This window comes from Ornithorhynchus anatinus, chromosome 5, assembly GCF_004115215.2.
Source record: "Ornithorhynchus anatinus isolate Pmale09 chromosome 5, mOrnAna1.pri.v4, whole genome shotgun sequence".
NCBI classification, from domain to species: Eukaryota; Metazoa; Chordata; class Mammalia; order Monotremata; family Ornithorhynchidae; genus Ornithorhynchus; species Ornithorhynchus anatinus.
The window spans coordinates 71,928,231-71,945,228 of NC_041732.1; the positions used below are offsets into that span (position 1 = coordinate 71,928,231).

General features: G+C 49.6%; 1 protein-coding gene across 1 annotated transcript in view; it reads left to right on the forward strand.

The window, feature by feature from the left end:
- The window catches only part of DNAJC11 (DnaJ heat shock protein family (Hsp40) member C11), a 69,204-nt gene that overhangs the window by 30,018 nt on the left and 22,188 nt on the right, over positions 1–16,998 (forward strand). Inside the window, exons 3-4 of the mRNA XM_029065375.2 lie at positions 678–751; positions 8,571–8,672. Coding sequence (XP_028921208.1) covers positions 678–751; positions 8,571–8,672 — 176 coding nt within the window. The remainder of the gene's footprint in view (positions 1–677; positions 752–8,570; positions 8,673–16,998) is intronic.

The following is a 16,998-nucleotide window of genomic DNA, read 5'->3' on the forward strand; positions in this document are numbered from 1 at the left end:
GGAAAACTTTTACCCCTGTACTCGACCCTTCAAGAGCCAATACCCAATCCGATAAAAAGCGGAGTCAGCAGGACCTTGGAGATTGATGTGGGGGACTGGTCAGATAGACACCACCCCCTTCCCCCATGACTGTAAACTCTTGGGGAACGTGTCCTCTAATTCTGTTGTATTGTGCTCTCCCAAGTGCTCAGTGCAGTGCTTGGCACATAGTCACGGCTCAGTAAATACCAGTGATCGATCGACAGGAGAAAACGTGACTCTCTGTAGCAGCTCCTGAAGTAATGCGTTCAGGCCTCATTTAGTTTTCAGATGTTTCCGGTGTATTATCCCCTCAACCTTGTGAGCTAAGGAGAGATGGCTATCGTCTCCATTTTACAGATGAGGAAACTGGAGTACAGAGAGGTTGTGATGTGACCAAGGTCACACAGCAGGCCAGAGGCTGAACTGGGACCACAGCCTAGTTCTCAAACCTGAGCTTACCAAAAAAAAGAAGGAAAAATCACAAAATGAGACAGGAGAGCATTTCTGCGGGAGTGGGGGGTGCGGGGGTCAGAGTGTGGTAGGAGGGAAGAATGGTTTGGGGAGAGGGAGGCGGGACGTTTACTGCTGTCGGTGTTAAAGCATGGGTTGAAAATGGAGTCTTGCACTTTGTGAACATGTTTGATTTTAATTTGCAGTGCTCAGTGACCCCCAAACCAGGGCCATCTACGATATATATGGGAGGAGGGGCCTGGAAATGGAAGGATGGGAGGTAAGAGAGTTTTCATACCTTATGTTTTAGCAATGCCGTTAAAAACAGACAACTATGAAATTTGGACAGATTCTTGAAGAAAAAGGCATTCGTGTGAAGAAACTCAAGTCCAATAAGCCCCCTGCCCTTCATCCATGTTAAGAGCTTTTCCAGTAGAGGGAGCCGGGTCAGCAAGGGGCCAGATCTTATTAAAAGAGGTTGTCTAATGCTTATTTCCAAGAATGGAGCTGGGGTCGGGGCTTTCAGAAGCCTCTGCACGGGGTGTTGTCATGAAAAACAATCGCTGTATTTGAGACCCACTTATTCAGTGTCTTGTGAGCTTCCTGTTTCCTGGACCTGAGTTCTAATCCCGGCTCCACCACTTGTCTGCTGTGTGACCTTGGGTAAGTCACTTCACTTCCTCTGTGCCTCAGTTACGTCATCTGTGAAATTGGGGTAACTACTGTGAGCCCCATGTGGAACATGCACAATGTCCAACCTGATTTTGTGTGTTTACCACAACACTTAGTACAGTGCCCGGCTCATAATAAGCCCTTAACAAATACCACAATTATTCATTATTATCATTATTCCTCTTGAGATATTCTGCACACGGTAAACGCTCAATAAATAAGATTGAATGAATATTCCTTTAGCCCGGGGCTGCCTTGGGAGAGTGAAGGATTGCCCTCTTTTCTCCCTCTGATTTTTCCATTTGGGGTTATAAAGAAGGCAGCGGGTCTGCCCCTGCCTTTGATATCATGAAAGCTGCCTCCTTGTGACAGGCGAAGCTACAGAGATGGGGAAGGGAGGAAGCATGTCTGGCTTCTGCCTCGATTTCCATCCCTGCTTAATAGCAACCTGCCGAACCTCGGGCAGCAGCCGACTCCGGACCAGCGCCGAGTTTAGTCTTAGGCGTTTTCAGACTGTCTGAGCCACAGAGCTTTCCCGATTCCCACAGCGCCCCTCTCAGCCGCAGGGATAAAGGATTATGCATTCACTAGATGCCTTTTTATGCCTAATATACCACAGCAAGGGAAAGTGTTTCAGGATGCACTTTGTAGTGTAGACTGCAGGTTTTTTGGGTGGTTGCTTTTTTATGATATTTGTTAAGCGCTTAGTATGTGCCTCACACTGTTCTAAACGCTGGGGTGGGTGCAAGTTAGGTTGGACACGGTCTCTGTCCCACTTGTGGCTCACAGTTTAAGTAGGAGGGAGAACGGGTATCCCCAATGTACAGTTGAGGACACTGAGGCACAGTGAAGTTGCCTGCTGTGTGACCTCGGGCAAACCACTTAACTTCTCTATGCCTGTTACCTCATCTGTAAAATGGGGATTAAAACTGTGAACCCCTCGTACGACAACCTGATAAACCTTTATCTACCCCGGTGCTTAGAACAATGCTCGGCACATGGCAAGCATTAACAAATGCCATCATTATTACTGTTATTAAGTGCCCTGCCCAAGGTCACACGACAAGCAATTGACAGAACCGGAATTAGAACCCAGATCCTTCTGACTCCCGGGCCCGTGCACTCTCCACTAGGTCACACTGCCTCTCTAGGACTGGGTTTCCTCCTGGAGGCATTCTGGGTCCCAGAGGGCTGACTCTTCCCTGGTCTGCCCATCCAAACCACCAGATGCCAAACCACCAGACTTCCCACTTCACGGAAGATCGGTCGGGGGGCGGGGGGAGGCGGTGAAAGAAGCTGGCAGAGTCTCCCATCACTGCCCGTGCCGATAAGAGCAGAAGGATCCCATCCTAACGAAGGTTTCCAGCAGCCCCTGTAAAACCGTGGAGCTCGTCACAGGTGGCGAGCACACCGTAGAATTAGCCTTGGAATATTTATCTTCCATCCCACTTGAGGGAGAAAGCAGAGAGGACCAGTCAGATCCTCTCCTCTCCCAGTCGGATCTTGGTATTTCATATTGATGATCCGCCCTGGGACCGTGCCGGCGTTTCCAGATAAAAATGCCTGCAGCGTAGAGCACACGAAGATCCCTCCCCAGGTATTCGCGGCGAGATGCGTCGGAGCTTAACATACTGTAGATAAATTGAACCCATTACTTATACTGTAAAGGAAGAGCCTAACTATGCGAGCTCACTCGATGGAGCTGGCATCCACAGCCTTCAAGGAATTCCTGCAGCTGGATGAATTGTTTAATATGAGGACTATCCCACTCTAGTAATAGCTTGCGCTCCATGGAGGCAGCTGCATTCCCTTCACGCTGTGGCTGATATTTTAAGCGCTATTAGCTTTTTCAGCTGCTCCCACCTCCCCTGCCCCCACCATCACCACCTCCGTAGTGGGGTATCTATTTCCCAAATGTTTTTCTGGGTAAACAGGTGGGTAGCCCAGGTGCTTATCGAGCCTTAAACGCCTCACCTTCTGGGGATCGCAAAGCGCGGCTCTTCGCCATGGTTCCGTAGGGCAGTGTCCGCCCCCAAGCAGGTATCGCTGTCCCTATTTCCCGGGAGACGGCAGAAGGCCCGATCCGGCCTTTTCAAGATCGCCCATATCCCCGAGAGAAGAACCCAAGAGAATTAATGCCCTTTCCCAACGCTCAGGTGACAGGTGCCCTTTATTTTTATTCTTCCCGAGAATTTCGAATGCCCTGTCGGTTGGCCTCAAGCATGAGGTGTGGTTGCACAGGTGGCCATTTCCCTCAATCCCACTGCCTTGAATCCTGAAGTCGGTCTCTTGATGTCAGTGAGACCATCTGCTCTGAAGAACTGCAGGCAGCCACCCTGGAGCGTAGGGGTGGGGTGCAAAGCCGGGGTGGGCTCTCTTAGAAGAACAAGCGGAGTGGGTCTTGGGAGTGGCTTCAACGAACCAATTGGGTCAGAAAAGCTGATAATTGGGTTTTTTTCAGCCTCTTCCAAAACCATTGGTTCTCTCCACTTCCGCCCAGGAGCACTCCCGTCTTTTAGAGCAGATGGGCGAGGCCGACGGTCCAACCCAAACAGTTGTCTGACTCGGCCCCTGCGGCCATTCGTTCAACCGTATTTATTGAGCGCTTACTGTGTGCACAGTACTGTACTAAGAGCTCGGGACAGTACAAAATCACAGACACATTCCTGCCCACAGGGAGCTCACAGTCTAGAGGGGAAGACGGACATTAATGTAAATAAATACATCAAATAGATAAATTACAGACATATACGTATGTGCTGTGGGGATGAGAGGGAGGATGAATGAAGGAGCAAGGAAGAGTGGTGCAAAAGGGAGTGGGAAAAGAGGAGAGGAAGGCTTAGTCGAGGAAGGCCAGAAACCCGTGGAGTAGTTGTCCCCGTTGCCCCCATGGTGTCGGGGCCTGCCTCTGGGAACGCTGCTCCCGGGACTCCGCTTAAACAGGAGAAGCCCAGTTTAGCTTGATCGGGGGTAAATTTTCTGCCCGAAACCCTCTGTTTTCATCAGGCCCGTGATGCCTCGCGGGCCCATTTAGTAGTTACTGCAATGCAGCATAATGGGTAACTGGAGTCCTACCAAGAAGTCGTCTTCAGAAAGGCCTCCGTGCCTCTCCACCCTCCCGGCTGGGTTTTCCCAATCAGGACGGGATCCCGGAGTAGGGGCCGGAAACTTGCGGAGCTCTGTTCTCCCCTAGGTCCTGAAAGTGACGGGTGGGAACCACTGTGGCGTGGCACGTTTCAGGGTCTGGTTGTCTAGGTATTAATTTAGAAAACTCTAGGAACAAGTGACTTGGTTTCATCCCGGTCTTCCCGGTTATGTACATTCGTTGTTTGGGGCGTAAATAACTAGAGGCTGGGATCTAGTTGGCCTGTGGGAGCGGGGAATGAAACACCAGGCTGCATGTAAATGATTGAAAACACCCCTTTTCCCATCTCCTGTGCTCTAGAGGGGGCAGCCATTTTAACCTTGCAGTTAGCCCTGCAGGATGTGTCTGGAATTGGTAACTTGCTTTATAATCTGACGACCAGAAATGGAATGAACTGACACCTCTGGAACCTTTTTCTCTTCAGCATGTCACCGAGCGTGTCAGAGAGAAAGTAATTTAGAGCTATTAATTCAAGCTTGCAAAGGTTAAGCAGCTAGGATTCTCGACAACAAATCTTCCCCTCCTCCGGCCTCTGTGGAGCCTGTCACTCGCCCGGCTCTCGCGATCCTGCAGAGCTTAGATGAGTTTTAACCCCTAAATTCTTTCCATCAAATCCATTTGTGCCTCTGCGCCTCTACGGAGGCACTCGTGTTCCGGTGCAAGGTTTGGGGCATGTCCTAAGTCAGGATTGGGGTTCATTATGAAACTTTATCCCCCCAACTCTGATTTAGGTAGTGGCCCGTAGAGCACAGGGAGGGCGAAACCCTTTTTCCCAAGGCAGAGCAGGCTGACAGCCATAGACCTCAAGGCTGGCGCTGGTCCTTCTCCATCCCTGAGCGCACCATCCGCCCGCCCCCTCGGCAGCGAATCAGTGCCAGGTCATCAGTACCCATCCAGGTGAGATTAGTATCTGCACAGAACCACCGGTTCAGTAGCTTAGGGGTCAGGGCGAATTTAAAAGCCACCACCCCTCTGACATTATTAGAATTCTGCTTCGTGCCCTTCAAGGTTAAACCATAAACACTTGATTATTTACATCGCTCTCGGCTTCCCTTTTCTTTTTCTTTTTTTTTCCCCTCTTTCTCCCCTCCTTCCCCTCCCCCTCCCCCGGTGGAGAGATGGGGAGGGATTGAGAGACGATAATGGTAACTTTGAAAAACTGCACCTGGCTGGCATATAGTTCAAGCCACAGCTACTTTGAGAAAGTGAAACTGCTATAAATAGGAAAGCTCGTCCTTGATGATCTGTGAGCTGAACGGACGGCGGAATATGAAAGCCTTGCCGTATCAGTTAAATATAATCTAAGCCATGTCTTTTGTGAGGTCGTGGGGCTATGGAAGTAATCACAGAGACTCTTTTTTTTATTTTTAATTTATTCTCCGGGTGATGATTTAAGCAATACTATCATTTTAAAGCTGTCTTGCCAGTAACTACTCACCAGTAATGATTTGGATTAGACCACTGGTAAAGTATGTGGCGTCCATTGATTTTTGTGGGAGAATAAATTTTGATACTTATTTTCCACACTGTTTTAAAGTGCTGTGACCTTTTAAGAATTCTAGAAGGAAGGTTTTTCTCCCTTTCTGAAAAGTTGGCCTAAAATCACGGTTTCCAAAGTAAATGAGCAACAGAGTTTATTTTCAAGGCGTGAATGTAGCCCATACGGGACCTGATCTGTAGCCATCTTCATCTGAAACGGCCAGGTCATTTTTGGAGAGATTACCATGTTTGGCCTTTAAGTAGAGAAGCTACATGGCATAGCGGAATGAGCACGGGCTTGGGAGTCAAAGGTCGTGGGTTCTATTCCCGGCTCCGCCACTTATCAGCTGTGTGACTTCGGGCAAGTCACTTAATTTCTCTGTGCCTCCGTTACCTCATCTGTAAAATGGGGATTAAGGCAGTGAGCCCCTTGTGGGACAACCTGATTACCCTGTAATAATAATGTTGGTATTTGTTAAGTGCTTACTATGTGCAGAGCACTGTTCTAAGCGCTGGGGGGAGATACAGGGTAATCAGGTCGTCCCACGTGAGGCTCACAGTTAATCCCCATTTTACAGATGAGGTAACTGAGGCACAGAGAAATTAAGTGACTTGCCCACAGTCACACAGCTGACAAGTGGCAGAGCCGGGGGTCGAACCCATGACCTCTGACTCCGAAGCCCACGCTCTTTCCACTGAGCCACTGTATCTACCCCAGTGCTTTGAACAGTGCTTGGCACATAGTAAGCCCTTAACAAATACCAGCATTATTATTATTATTATTACTGTTATTATTATTATTAGAGGTTTGGCAAACAGCTGGGTTCGTCCTCATTTTGGTCTTTTACTGAGAGAAATTGAAGGAGGGGAGGCGATTTCTCTCCCCCACCCATCAAAGCCTTCTTGAAGGCCCATCTCCTCCAAGAGGCCTTCCCTGTCTAAGCCCTCCTTTACTTTTTTCCCCACTCTCTTCTGTGTCACCCTGACTTGCTCCAGTTATTAATCCTCCCTCCCACTCCACAGCACTTAATGTACCTGTCTGTAATTTCTTTTTCAATTATACTAAGGTATGGACCATAAGTTCGTTGTGGGCAGGGAATGTGTTTGTTGTTATATTGTACTCTCCCAAACGCTTAGTACAGTGCTCTGCACCCAGTAAGTGCTCAATAAATACAGTTGGCTGACTAACCCTTCCACCATTAGATTGTAAACTCCTTGAGCCGGGACACCAGATCCTTTCCTCTTATTCTGTAGGTCTAGTTCATTGCTCTGCACAGAGTTGGTACTCAATGAATCATGGTGGATGTGTCGGGTGAATAAATGCTCGTTAATTTGTTCATCATTCATTCACTCATTTGTTCATTTGAACTTAGATACTATTTTTAAAGCTCCCCACCTCCCCCATCTCTTCTCCCCTCTTATTCTACATCTCTTCTCACCTATTCGAAGTCACCTCTAGGTTGATGTGCTAAATAAAGTGAAGACAGAAACCCTTTATCTCCCCCCCACCAATTTATCAATATTGGAATGTTCCACCCATTAAACTGAATGCAAACATCCTTTGTCTAGTAGCCAAGTCCCCTTTGGTGTGTGCACGGAACCCGTAATTCTAAATGACGCGGCGACGGATGAAGCAGGCACCCAGATCCACTCGCTGCCGTGAGAGGAGGGTCCCTTGAATTCAAGAATGGATCTTAATTGCTAAGTTCATTAACACGCCCAAGCAGCTCAGGCAGATCACTAATTATTGCCACTAGCGTTCTAGCGGAGGCTCCGGTACACACAAAGAGCCTCCTGGGCTTTGATTCTGGGGTTTAATGTTTAGTTGCCTAGGATTCATTAGGAAATTTTTCATGATTAGATTTGGGTCAAACTCCTGTGGTCTGAATCGGATGAGGCTTTAGCTCAAGAGATAAGTTACCGAGGAGCTGAAAGAAAGACGAAGGGGAATTTTCCGTCTCTAGAGTGTGGGGGACATCCTGGGCTTCGATGTTTTTGAAGTTCCGTGGGATGGCAGCCTGATTTCAGTGACCAAAGATCAGGCTGTGCGTTCATCCATTAAATCCTGTTCATTGAGCGCTGACTGTGTGCAACGCATTCTACTAAGCACTTGGGAGAGTACAGAATAACAGACACATTCTCTGCCCGCAGTCGGCTCCCAGTCTAGAAGGGGAGGGTTGGGAGGGCAGGGGAGGAGGAGAGTCTGCACATCCGGTTTCTTGACCTGATGGCTGCAGGCTTACAGCGTGGTGTCGGAGCAGGTCAGGGAGGCTCTCAGCCGGCTTCCGGGATGGAAATCGGAGGAGAGCAACGCCAGCCTCTTCCCCGTTTCTCAGGGGATGCGTCGAGCCGAGCTTTGTCTCTGGAACGACGCAGTGAACCCCTCGTGACAGTGGGGTGCTCAACAACTGGATGCAGAAAACGACACATGGAGGCAGGTGGCTTGGGAAAAAGCCACCCTGTCCCAGGTGCTCTGAAAGCAGCAGTTTGGAACCGCCCAGTTCCCATCTGGGGCCAGCGTTCTTGACGAAAAGCAACCCTCTCCCCCCCCCCCCCGTTCACATCCAAGCTCAAACCAGAAGGAAGAGTTCTGAGATCCGGGCGTGGGTGTGGGTGGTAGAAAGCGGCACTGGTGATAAAAAGGAGTGAGATAATGCCTGTTCTAATGACGGGGCAGTTTGAGCTTCGGGGTGACTGGCAGGGTGTCCCCACCCCTGGTGGTTATTGGTGATTTGTCTTCCCAATTTATGTTCCCTCCACGTCTCAGCCCGTGATAACTTCTCTTCCTCCGCTCTGTGGGCAGGTTGTGGAAAGGAGGCGAACCCCAGCTGAAATTAGAGAGGAATTTGAGCGGCTGCAGAGAGAGAGGGAAGAGAGGAGGCTGCAGCAGCGAACGAACCCCAAGGTAAGCCGGAGCCCAGCCCCGCCGGGGGGAGCGGCGCCGTCAACCAGAGACGTCCCGGAAGGACTTAGCGCCCGTGGGTGGATCTGCAGTCCTCCGGGTGCTGGGGATTGTTTTGGAAAACCAGTGACTTCATCTAACGGTGCCAGAGTGAACGGGACGTGCTAGAGCGTGCGGAGTTGTTGAAGCATCCTTATCACTGGGAAGCAGGCCTGCCACAGCCTTCCCCACAGTTCCTGAGGACGGCAGAGAGACCGTCCCTTGTCGGGGGGCCGAGGAAACAGCCGAGGCGGGAACGTTTGGCGGTGCTCCGCCGGAAGGTCTCTCTCCCAACCGAGGCCCGTTTTTGCCGGAAGGTCTCTCTCCCAACCGAGGCCCGTTTCCTCGGCCTGAGAATTTCAGCCCCGGGGCAGAGTCAGAGGGCCTTTCATTCATTCATTCAATAGTAGTTATTGAGCGCTTACTATGTGCAGAGCACTGTACTAAGCGCTTGGGATGAACAGGTCGGCAACAGATAGAGACAGTCCCTGCCGTTTGACGGGCTCACAGTCTAATCGGGGGAGACGGACAGACAAGAACAATGGCACTAAACAGCGTCAAGGGGAAGAACATCTCGTAAAAACAATGGCAACTAAATAGAATCGAGGCGATGTACAATTCATTAACAAAATAAATAGGGTAACGAAAATATATACAGTCGAGCGGACGAGTACAGTGCTGTGGGGATGGGAAGGGAGAGGTGGAGGAGCAGAGGGAAAAGGGGAAAATGAGGCTTTAGCTGCGGAGAGGTAAAGGGGGGATGGCAGAGGGAGTAGAGGGGGAAGAGGAGCTCAGTCTGGGAAGGCCTCTTGGAGGAGGTGATTTTTAAGTAAGGTTTTGAAGGGGTCGACGGCGGGATAGGCGAGACCGAGGGACGGTGAGGAGGTGGGCGGCAGAGGAGCGGAGCGTGCGGGGTGGGCGGTAGAAAGAAGGGAGGAGAGGTAGGAAGGGGCAAGGTGATGGTGTGTGACCTTGGGCGAATCACTTCTCTCGGCCTTAGTTATCTCATCTATAAAATGGGGACTGAGACTGCGAGCCCTACGTGAGATAGGGTCTGTGGCCACCCCGAGTTGCTTGTATCCACCCCAGGGCTTAGTACAGTGCCTGGCAAATAGTAAGCACGTAACAAATACCACAAATATTATTATTATTAAGTGGTGGAGCTGCATAAATCCTCCAGTTGCATCACTAGAATCCTCTAAAGGGAAACCTGCCCCCCAAATGACTGGGGAAGGTGGTCATTAGGATTTTTTCCCAGTCACATCCCAGGCCCGGCCTATCTTTCAGATCACCGAGGCAGAGTTATTTGAACATCCTCTTGCCACCGTGAAGTATCGCCTTTGTCTCCTCTCTAGCCTCATGACGCTTCACGTGTTTCAGTATATTCAAGATGTCCCTGACCCTGGGGGACTAATGAAAAAGTATCCCTAGGGAAGGTGGTGGGTGGGCGGTGGGTTCGGGGGAATTGCCAAATGAGGATCAGGCCATCCAACGGAGAAGAAGCAACCATTCACAAGCACTGTGGCCTAGTGTATAAGAGCACAGACATGGGAGTCAGAAGGACCTGGGTTCTAATCCTGGCTCCGCCACCACTCTGCTCTGTGACCTTGGCCAAACCACTTCACTTCTCTGGGCCTCAGTTACCGCATCTGTAAAATGGGGATTAAGACTGAGCACCATGTGTGGAACAAGGGACTGTGTCCAACCCAATTGGCTTCACCCCAGTGCGTAGCACAGTGCCTGGCACATAGTAAGCGCTTTAGAAATGCCCCAATCATTATTAGTAGTATTATGATCGTTATCCTCGAACTCCCTGAAATTTCCCTTTCTTATGGCCAGTGACTGTTCGGCAAGAGCCGTTCGTAGGAAAACCGGAGCTCCTGGCTACTTATCTTGAAATCTTCCAGAGAAAAATGAACTGTGCTGGCACTGCCACTGGGCTTGATTGGTTGGCTACAAACCAGGCTTTCCAGATTCCTATCAGACCCCCCAGCGTAATTAGAACTACGCTGATGATATTTGCTATTAAACTCTGAGGCTTTGGCCAAATACGTTCTCGAAACCTTTTGCTGCTCTGTGAAGCCTCGAGTCTCAACAAAGCCCATCCATCCAGAGGTCAGAGGTCCTTCTCTCTGTTCAAGGTTCTGGTTTTTGTAGATATCTGTGATTTCTTCTTCTCTTGACCCCATCCCCACCTCTCTCAGAGAGCCGCTCCTCGAGCGGTCCATTCAAGAGTCCAGCATTCATTCCTCTTAGGCAGGTGCCGGGGAGAGAATCGAAGAGAAGTGGATCTGTGTCAGCGGGAGGCGGGTCTCCTAAAGCCTTTAGGTGAATCACATCTCCGAGGCCAGAGTCAATGGGGCCCCTCATCGTGTGTCCTAAAGAGCCCTTGGGCACCCGGCGTTGGACTGGTGAGCTCACGCTACCTAACTTCTGGGCTGAGGGCTTGGGCCGAGGCCGGGGTCGGGGTAGTGAGCTAAGAATACAGCCACCCCGCTCGGGGTTCAAAATCCGCCTGTTGGCAGCCGACGGTGTGGAAGGAAAGATTGGGACGGCGGCGGGAGTACCTCTCCGCTCCTTAGGGCTTCGTGGTTTTGTCCGGGAGCCTTGCTGCATCGCGAGCAGCGAAAAGGAAAGAGCTGCATTGTAATCCTGTGCCTCTGTGTCCTGTGATAAAATTAGCCATCTGGGTGTTTACAGCAATGGCTTATTGGAATTCTATGGAAATGTGTCTTTGGGCCATGTTCCTGTGGAATGAGAGAGCCCAGCTGTGATCATTTCATACAAGAACTCAAGTTATTTTAAAATTTCCAACATTTTACTACTTCCATAAAGTGCCTCCAAATAAATAAAACATTTTCTAACCAGAAATGTTGAGTGATAACCAGATGTCGGCTGTGCGGGCCTTTTATTTTTTTTTTAAACCTCCTTTATTCAGTTTTAGAGTTTTGTTTTTGAGATGGGCTAAAGGGCTTGGAAAGTTCTGATCCTTGGGGGTGGGTAATTGCCCACCATGGGAGCAGGCAACCGAGAAAGCATTCAGCCTTTGCCGATTATGAGCGAGTCTTTGAAGTGCTGTTGTGTGGTCCCGGTTACTCCGGTAAGGCCAATTCGGTTTTGGGTGGGTTCTGGAACTGTCAAAAGATGTAGCCTAGAGGAACATGGTGGCCTAGTGGCAAGAGCAAGGGCCTGAGAGTAGGAGGAACTGGGTTCCAATCCCAGCTCCACCCCGTGCCTGCTGTGTGATCTTGGGCAAGTCGCTTGACTTCTCTGTGCCTCAGTTATCCGTAGAATGGGAATTCAATACTTGTTCCCCTTCCTACTTCGATTAGGTGAGACAGGAACCGTGTCCAACCAGATAATCTGGTATCGTCTCCAGTGTTTTAAAAACTGCTTGACATATAGTAAGCGCTTAACGAATACCACCGGGTCCACACTACTGGCAACCCCAATCAACTAGTAGTATTTATTGAGTACTTTTTGAATGTCCATCACTGTACACCCAAACGGCTACCTTACTATTACGGGCTCTCGTTATATCCCGGCTAGACTACTGTGTCAGCCTTCTCTCTGACCTCCCTTCCTCCTCTCTCGCCCCGCTCCGGTCTATTCTTCACTCCGCTGCCCGGCTCATCTTCCCGCAGAAACGATCTGGGCATGTCACTCCCCTTCTTAAACAACTCCAGTGGTTGCCTATCGACCTCCGCTCCAAACAAAAACTCCTCACTCTAGGCTTCGAGGCTCTCCACCACCTTGCCCCTTCCTACCTCTCCTCCCTTCTCTCTTTCTACCGCCCACCCCGCACGCTCCGCTCCTCCGCCGCCCACCTCCTCGCCGTCCCTCGGTCTCGCCCATCCCGCCGTCGACCCCCGGGTCACGTCCTCCCGCGGTCCCGGAACGCCCTCCCTCCTCACCTCCGCCAAACTGATTCTCTTTCCCTCTTCAAAACCCTACTTAAAAATCACCTCCTCCAAGAGGCGTTCCCAGACTGAGCTCCTCTTCCCCCTCTACTCCCTCTGCCATCCCCCCTTTACCTCTCCGCAGCTAAAGCCTCATTTTCCCCTTTTCCCTCTGCTCCTCCACCTCTCCCTTCCCATCCCCACAGCACCGTACTCATCCGCTCGACTGTATATATTTTCGTTACCCTATTTATTTTGTTAATGAATTGTACATCGCCTCGATTCTATTTAGTTGCCATCGTTTTTACGAGATGTTCTTCCCCTTGACGCTGTTTATTGCCATTGTTCTCGTCTGTCCGCCTCCCCCGATTAGACCGTAAGCCCGTCAAACGGCAGGGACTGTCTCTATCTGTTGCCGACTTGTTCATCCCAAGCGCTTAGTACAGTGCTCTGCACATAGTAAGCGCTCAATAAATACTATTGAATGAATGAATGAATGAATGAATACAAAGCAGTTGGGTGAGTACAGCAGATTCAAGACATGCCGTCCCTGCCCTCGAGAAGCTTACAGACCACCCCAGCCCCACTTTGTAGGATGCTACAACCCAGTCAAGCCCTGCCCAGGGGCTTGGGAGGAGGTGGGCAGTGGGGGCAAACACTCTGATCTGGCCTGGAGCATTCTAGGGGAATGAGGCGAAACGGATAGGCCTTGTGGCCATTGGTTGATTAGGTTGTAATTACTTCCCTCCTTGACCCCACAGCAGAGGCTGAAGGAGACACTTGCGCTGGTTGCGGGGCTCCAGAGAGCACAGCGCTGAAGTCTCACGGTTCGGTTGAGGGTTATTTCTCACACCCCGGCTTTTCTCCCGTGCCCACTGGCATCTTTCTCCGTGGGAGCTCCTGCTAGATTCCAGTCCTGTTTGTGTAACCCAGATTCCCCCTGGGTGGATTAATTGTCAGACACAAATAAACTTGGTTCTCCCATTATGCATTCTGGAGACAGTACCGTAAAGGACATTAGGGAATGTCTTCTGGCACCGTGCGTCTGTCTGGATACGACATGATACGATGTTAGAATTAGGTATCGCGCGCCATCACACGATGCCATTCAAAGGTAGGGTATCGAAACCCGAGTTTTCCGTCACACAGGATTCATGGAGAACATCGCCCCGCATTTTAGCAGACTGCGTGTTCTTACCGAGCAAGAGCTTCTTGGGTGCTCCTGCTTAGTTCTTCAGCTCCCTTCAGGGTCGTCCTGACTTGCTTCCCCTATTCATCCCCCACCACCCCCCGCCAGCCCCACAGCACTGATGTGTGTATCTGTAATTGATTTATTTATATTATCTGTCTTCCCCCTCTGGACTGTAAGTTCATTGTGAGCAGGGAACGCGTCCGTTAGACTGTACTCTCCCAAGTGCTTAGTACAGTGCTCTGCACACAGTAAGCACTCAATAAGTAGGATTGACTGACCAACGGGTTGGCACTGACTTCCACACAGCAGGTATCACTTTGGGGCTAAGAAAGAAGGATTGAACCAGGGAGGCATGGAGGGCACAGGGGAATAGGGGAAGAGCGAGAGCTTTGCTTTCTGTGGGTTCAAGCAAAACCAATCTGCATCCAGCCCAGCCATCTCTCCAGCCTTCTTCCTAAGTGAATGCTGCTTCTGTAACACAGTCGTTCATTCATTGTCATATTTATTGAGCACTTACTGTGTGCCAAGCACTCTTACTAAGCGCTTGGGAGAGGACAGTACAACAGCAGGAACATTCCCCAGCCACAACAAGCTCACAGTCTAGAGGGGGAGACAGATATTAAAATAAATAAAAAAGTTAGAGGTATATGCACGTGTGCTGTGGGGCTACAGCATTAATGTAGCATTACATTAGAGAGCTGCAGCAGTGTGGCATTAATACTGTGAGTCCCAAAGTGGACGTGGACTGTGTCCACCCAGATTAGCTTCTGTCTACCCCATTGCTTAGTGCAGTGCTCAGCCCTCCTTAAAACCAGCTCTGGATCCCGAGAACAGAAACCAACCCCCTTGGGGAAGGACGGTGCATTCCTTTGGACCTACCGAACAAGCAGCTCCCAGTTTCCAAATCACTCTGAAATTAGAAGGGGAAAGGGGGAGATGATGTTTTCCAAACTGGATTGGGATTCCCCCTGGCCAAGTGTATGAAATAAGGCATAGTCACGCTAATTGATAGACAATGATAACTATTAATTGTTGCTGTTAATAATAATTGTGGTATTCGTTAAGCCCTTACTACGTGCCAGGCACGGATATAAGCAAATCGGGTTGGACACCGTGGCATTGCAATCCCTTTGCGCCTCCGCTCTCTTTCTCCCCATTTTGAATGAAGGAATGGAATCCCATGCCGGGGTTTCCTCTCGAGCGAGTCCGGCCCAGGCTCTCCTGCAGTGTAAAAAACCAGAAGACCCAGGTTTCTTTCACCAGAGGTCTCGAGGGAGAAGACCGGGGTGGTCGACAGCCCCGAGACTCAGGTTGAGTTCGGGCGGCTGGGTGAGCCTGAGAGCTTAATGAGACCGGCACGCAGGCCTGCCTGGAAGATCTATATTTCATTTGCATAATCTAACTGCACTTCTTGCCTTTTCGAGACAAAGATCATCCAGCAGGGATGATTTGTGCCATTTTCATTTTCATTTCATATTGATTATTTTAATTCCTTTCTTTCACTAATGCCCGTAAATCCTCCCTCTCTGTGGATTGTGGCCACTTCAAAATTCTCCAGAACATAGCGAGGTCCACGGCAGAATTCTCCCGACTTTATTACTCCCTTTTTAATGAACTTGCCCTGGTTCCTTGCGGGATGGAGTATTAAGTTTAGGATTGGTGCTCGGTGCTTGATTGTCTGTCTCTGAGGGCATTCTCTGCTTTATTTCTCTGACCTTGTAACACAAGGCTTTCCACCTAGATTGTTACATCGCTTCCTGGACGATTTGATTGTTCTTTGATTTTTCTTCCACCACCACGGTGGCTGATGCATAAACTGCTTTCTTTCCCCCTCCCGTTACTGCTTTCTATTCTTAGACTGGCTACTTTCCTGACTTGGGCTTTGCCAATTCCCTTAAATCAATTAAACTTTACCAGGAACATTTACCAAGGCATATTTTCTGTAAAGTTATTAAATAAGCCTGGAATGTTTTTAGAAAAGATTTATGGTGATTTTACTCGGATTTAAGGGAGCGCGACATTTTGCAAAAAAAGCAGTTTCCTCCGCTGCTGCTCCTGATTGTTGTACCTGTCAGAGAGCGAACCTATGATTATGACTTTGGTCTGTTTTTTGTGGAAATGCTTCTGATGTCATAAAACTGGCTTTGTGACTTTGCTGACAGGATAATTTCGCAGAAGAAGAAAAGCTGTTTCAACCCATATGTTTGGCAGTTTTCAAAAGCAGCAAGGGGCAATTTACCGTATGCAGAAATGGGTTTCTATTGAAATGGGAAAAACTCGAAAGTTTCCTTGTTACGCGAAAAGGAAAGAAAGTCGGGTTAATGAAATCTCCGGGAAATTGTTGCGACGGAGCCGCGGCGAGCTGAATCGGAGTTGGTAGAGAGAATTCTTCATTTGCAGAGCACAAAAGAAGGCTTCTGCTGTAAGGCTACAGTTTTCCTGCCCTAAAAACGGTACGGGGATCCCCGGCACTCCGTCCCCTCCATCCAGCCTGGGACCCTCACTCTTCTGCTTGCTTTGCTTCAGCGGGAAGGATGCCAGAAGCAGCGGTAGCCTTCCGTGCCCCCATATGACCCAGTTAGACCATTGTGAAGCTCCCATTTCCCCTTCTCTGCCGTCTTGGGGCTTAGGGCCTTCAATATGCGGCCTCTAGCCCTGACTCTTGGACTCTGACCTACGAGGAGCCGGAAACTCTGCTTTTTTAGCCTCGGCACCCTATTGCTCTTGCTGTTTTTATCTTTTTCTATCTGTCTCATGTTGTTTTTGACCTTTTATCTTTCTTTACATCTCCGTCTCCAGCCCTCTCTCTCTCCCCTCTATTCTTAGATTGGGAGCGCTTTGAGGGGCAGGGACTACGCCTGCTTGTCTCCTGTGTTTTGTCCCAGTGCTTAGCACAGTGCTTTGCACACAGGCACTACATTATTACTGGTTCTACTATGGCAATATTGCAGCATCTAATCAAGACCACCAGAATTTGAAATGCTCAGAATATTTTTCCTATTTCCTGATTTAAAAAAAAAAATACATTTTTGTCCTGTGCCTGGCCTGGTAATAATAATAATGATGATGGTATTTGTTAAGCGCTTACTATGTGCCAAGCGCTCTTCTTAGTACTGGGGTAGATACAAGGTAGTCAGATTGTCCCACAGGGGGCTCACAGTCTTAATCCCCATTTTACAGATGAGGGAACTGAGGCCCA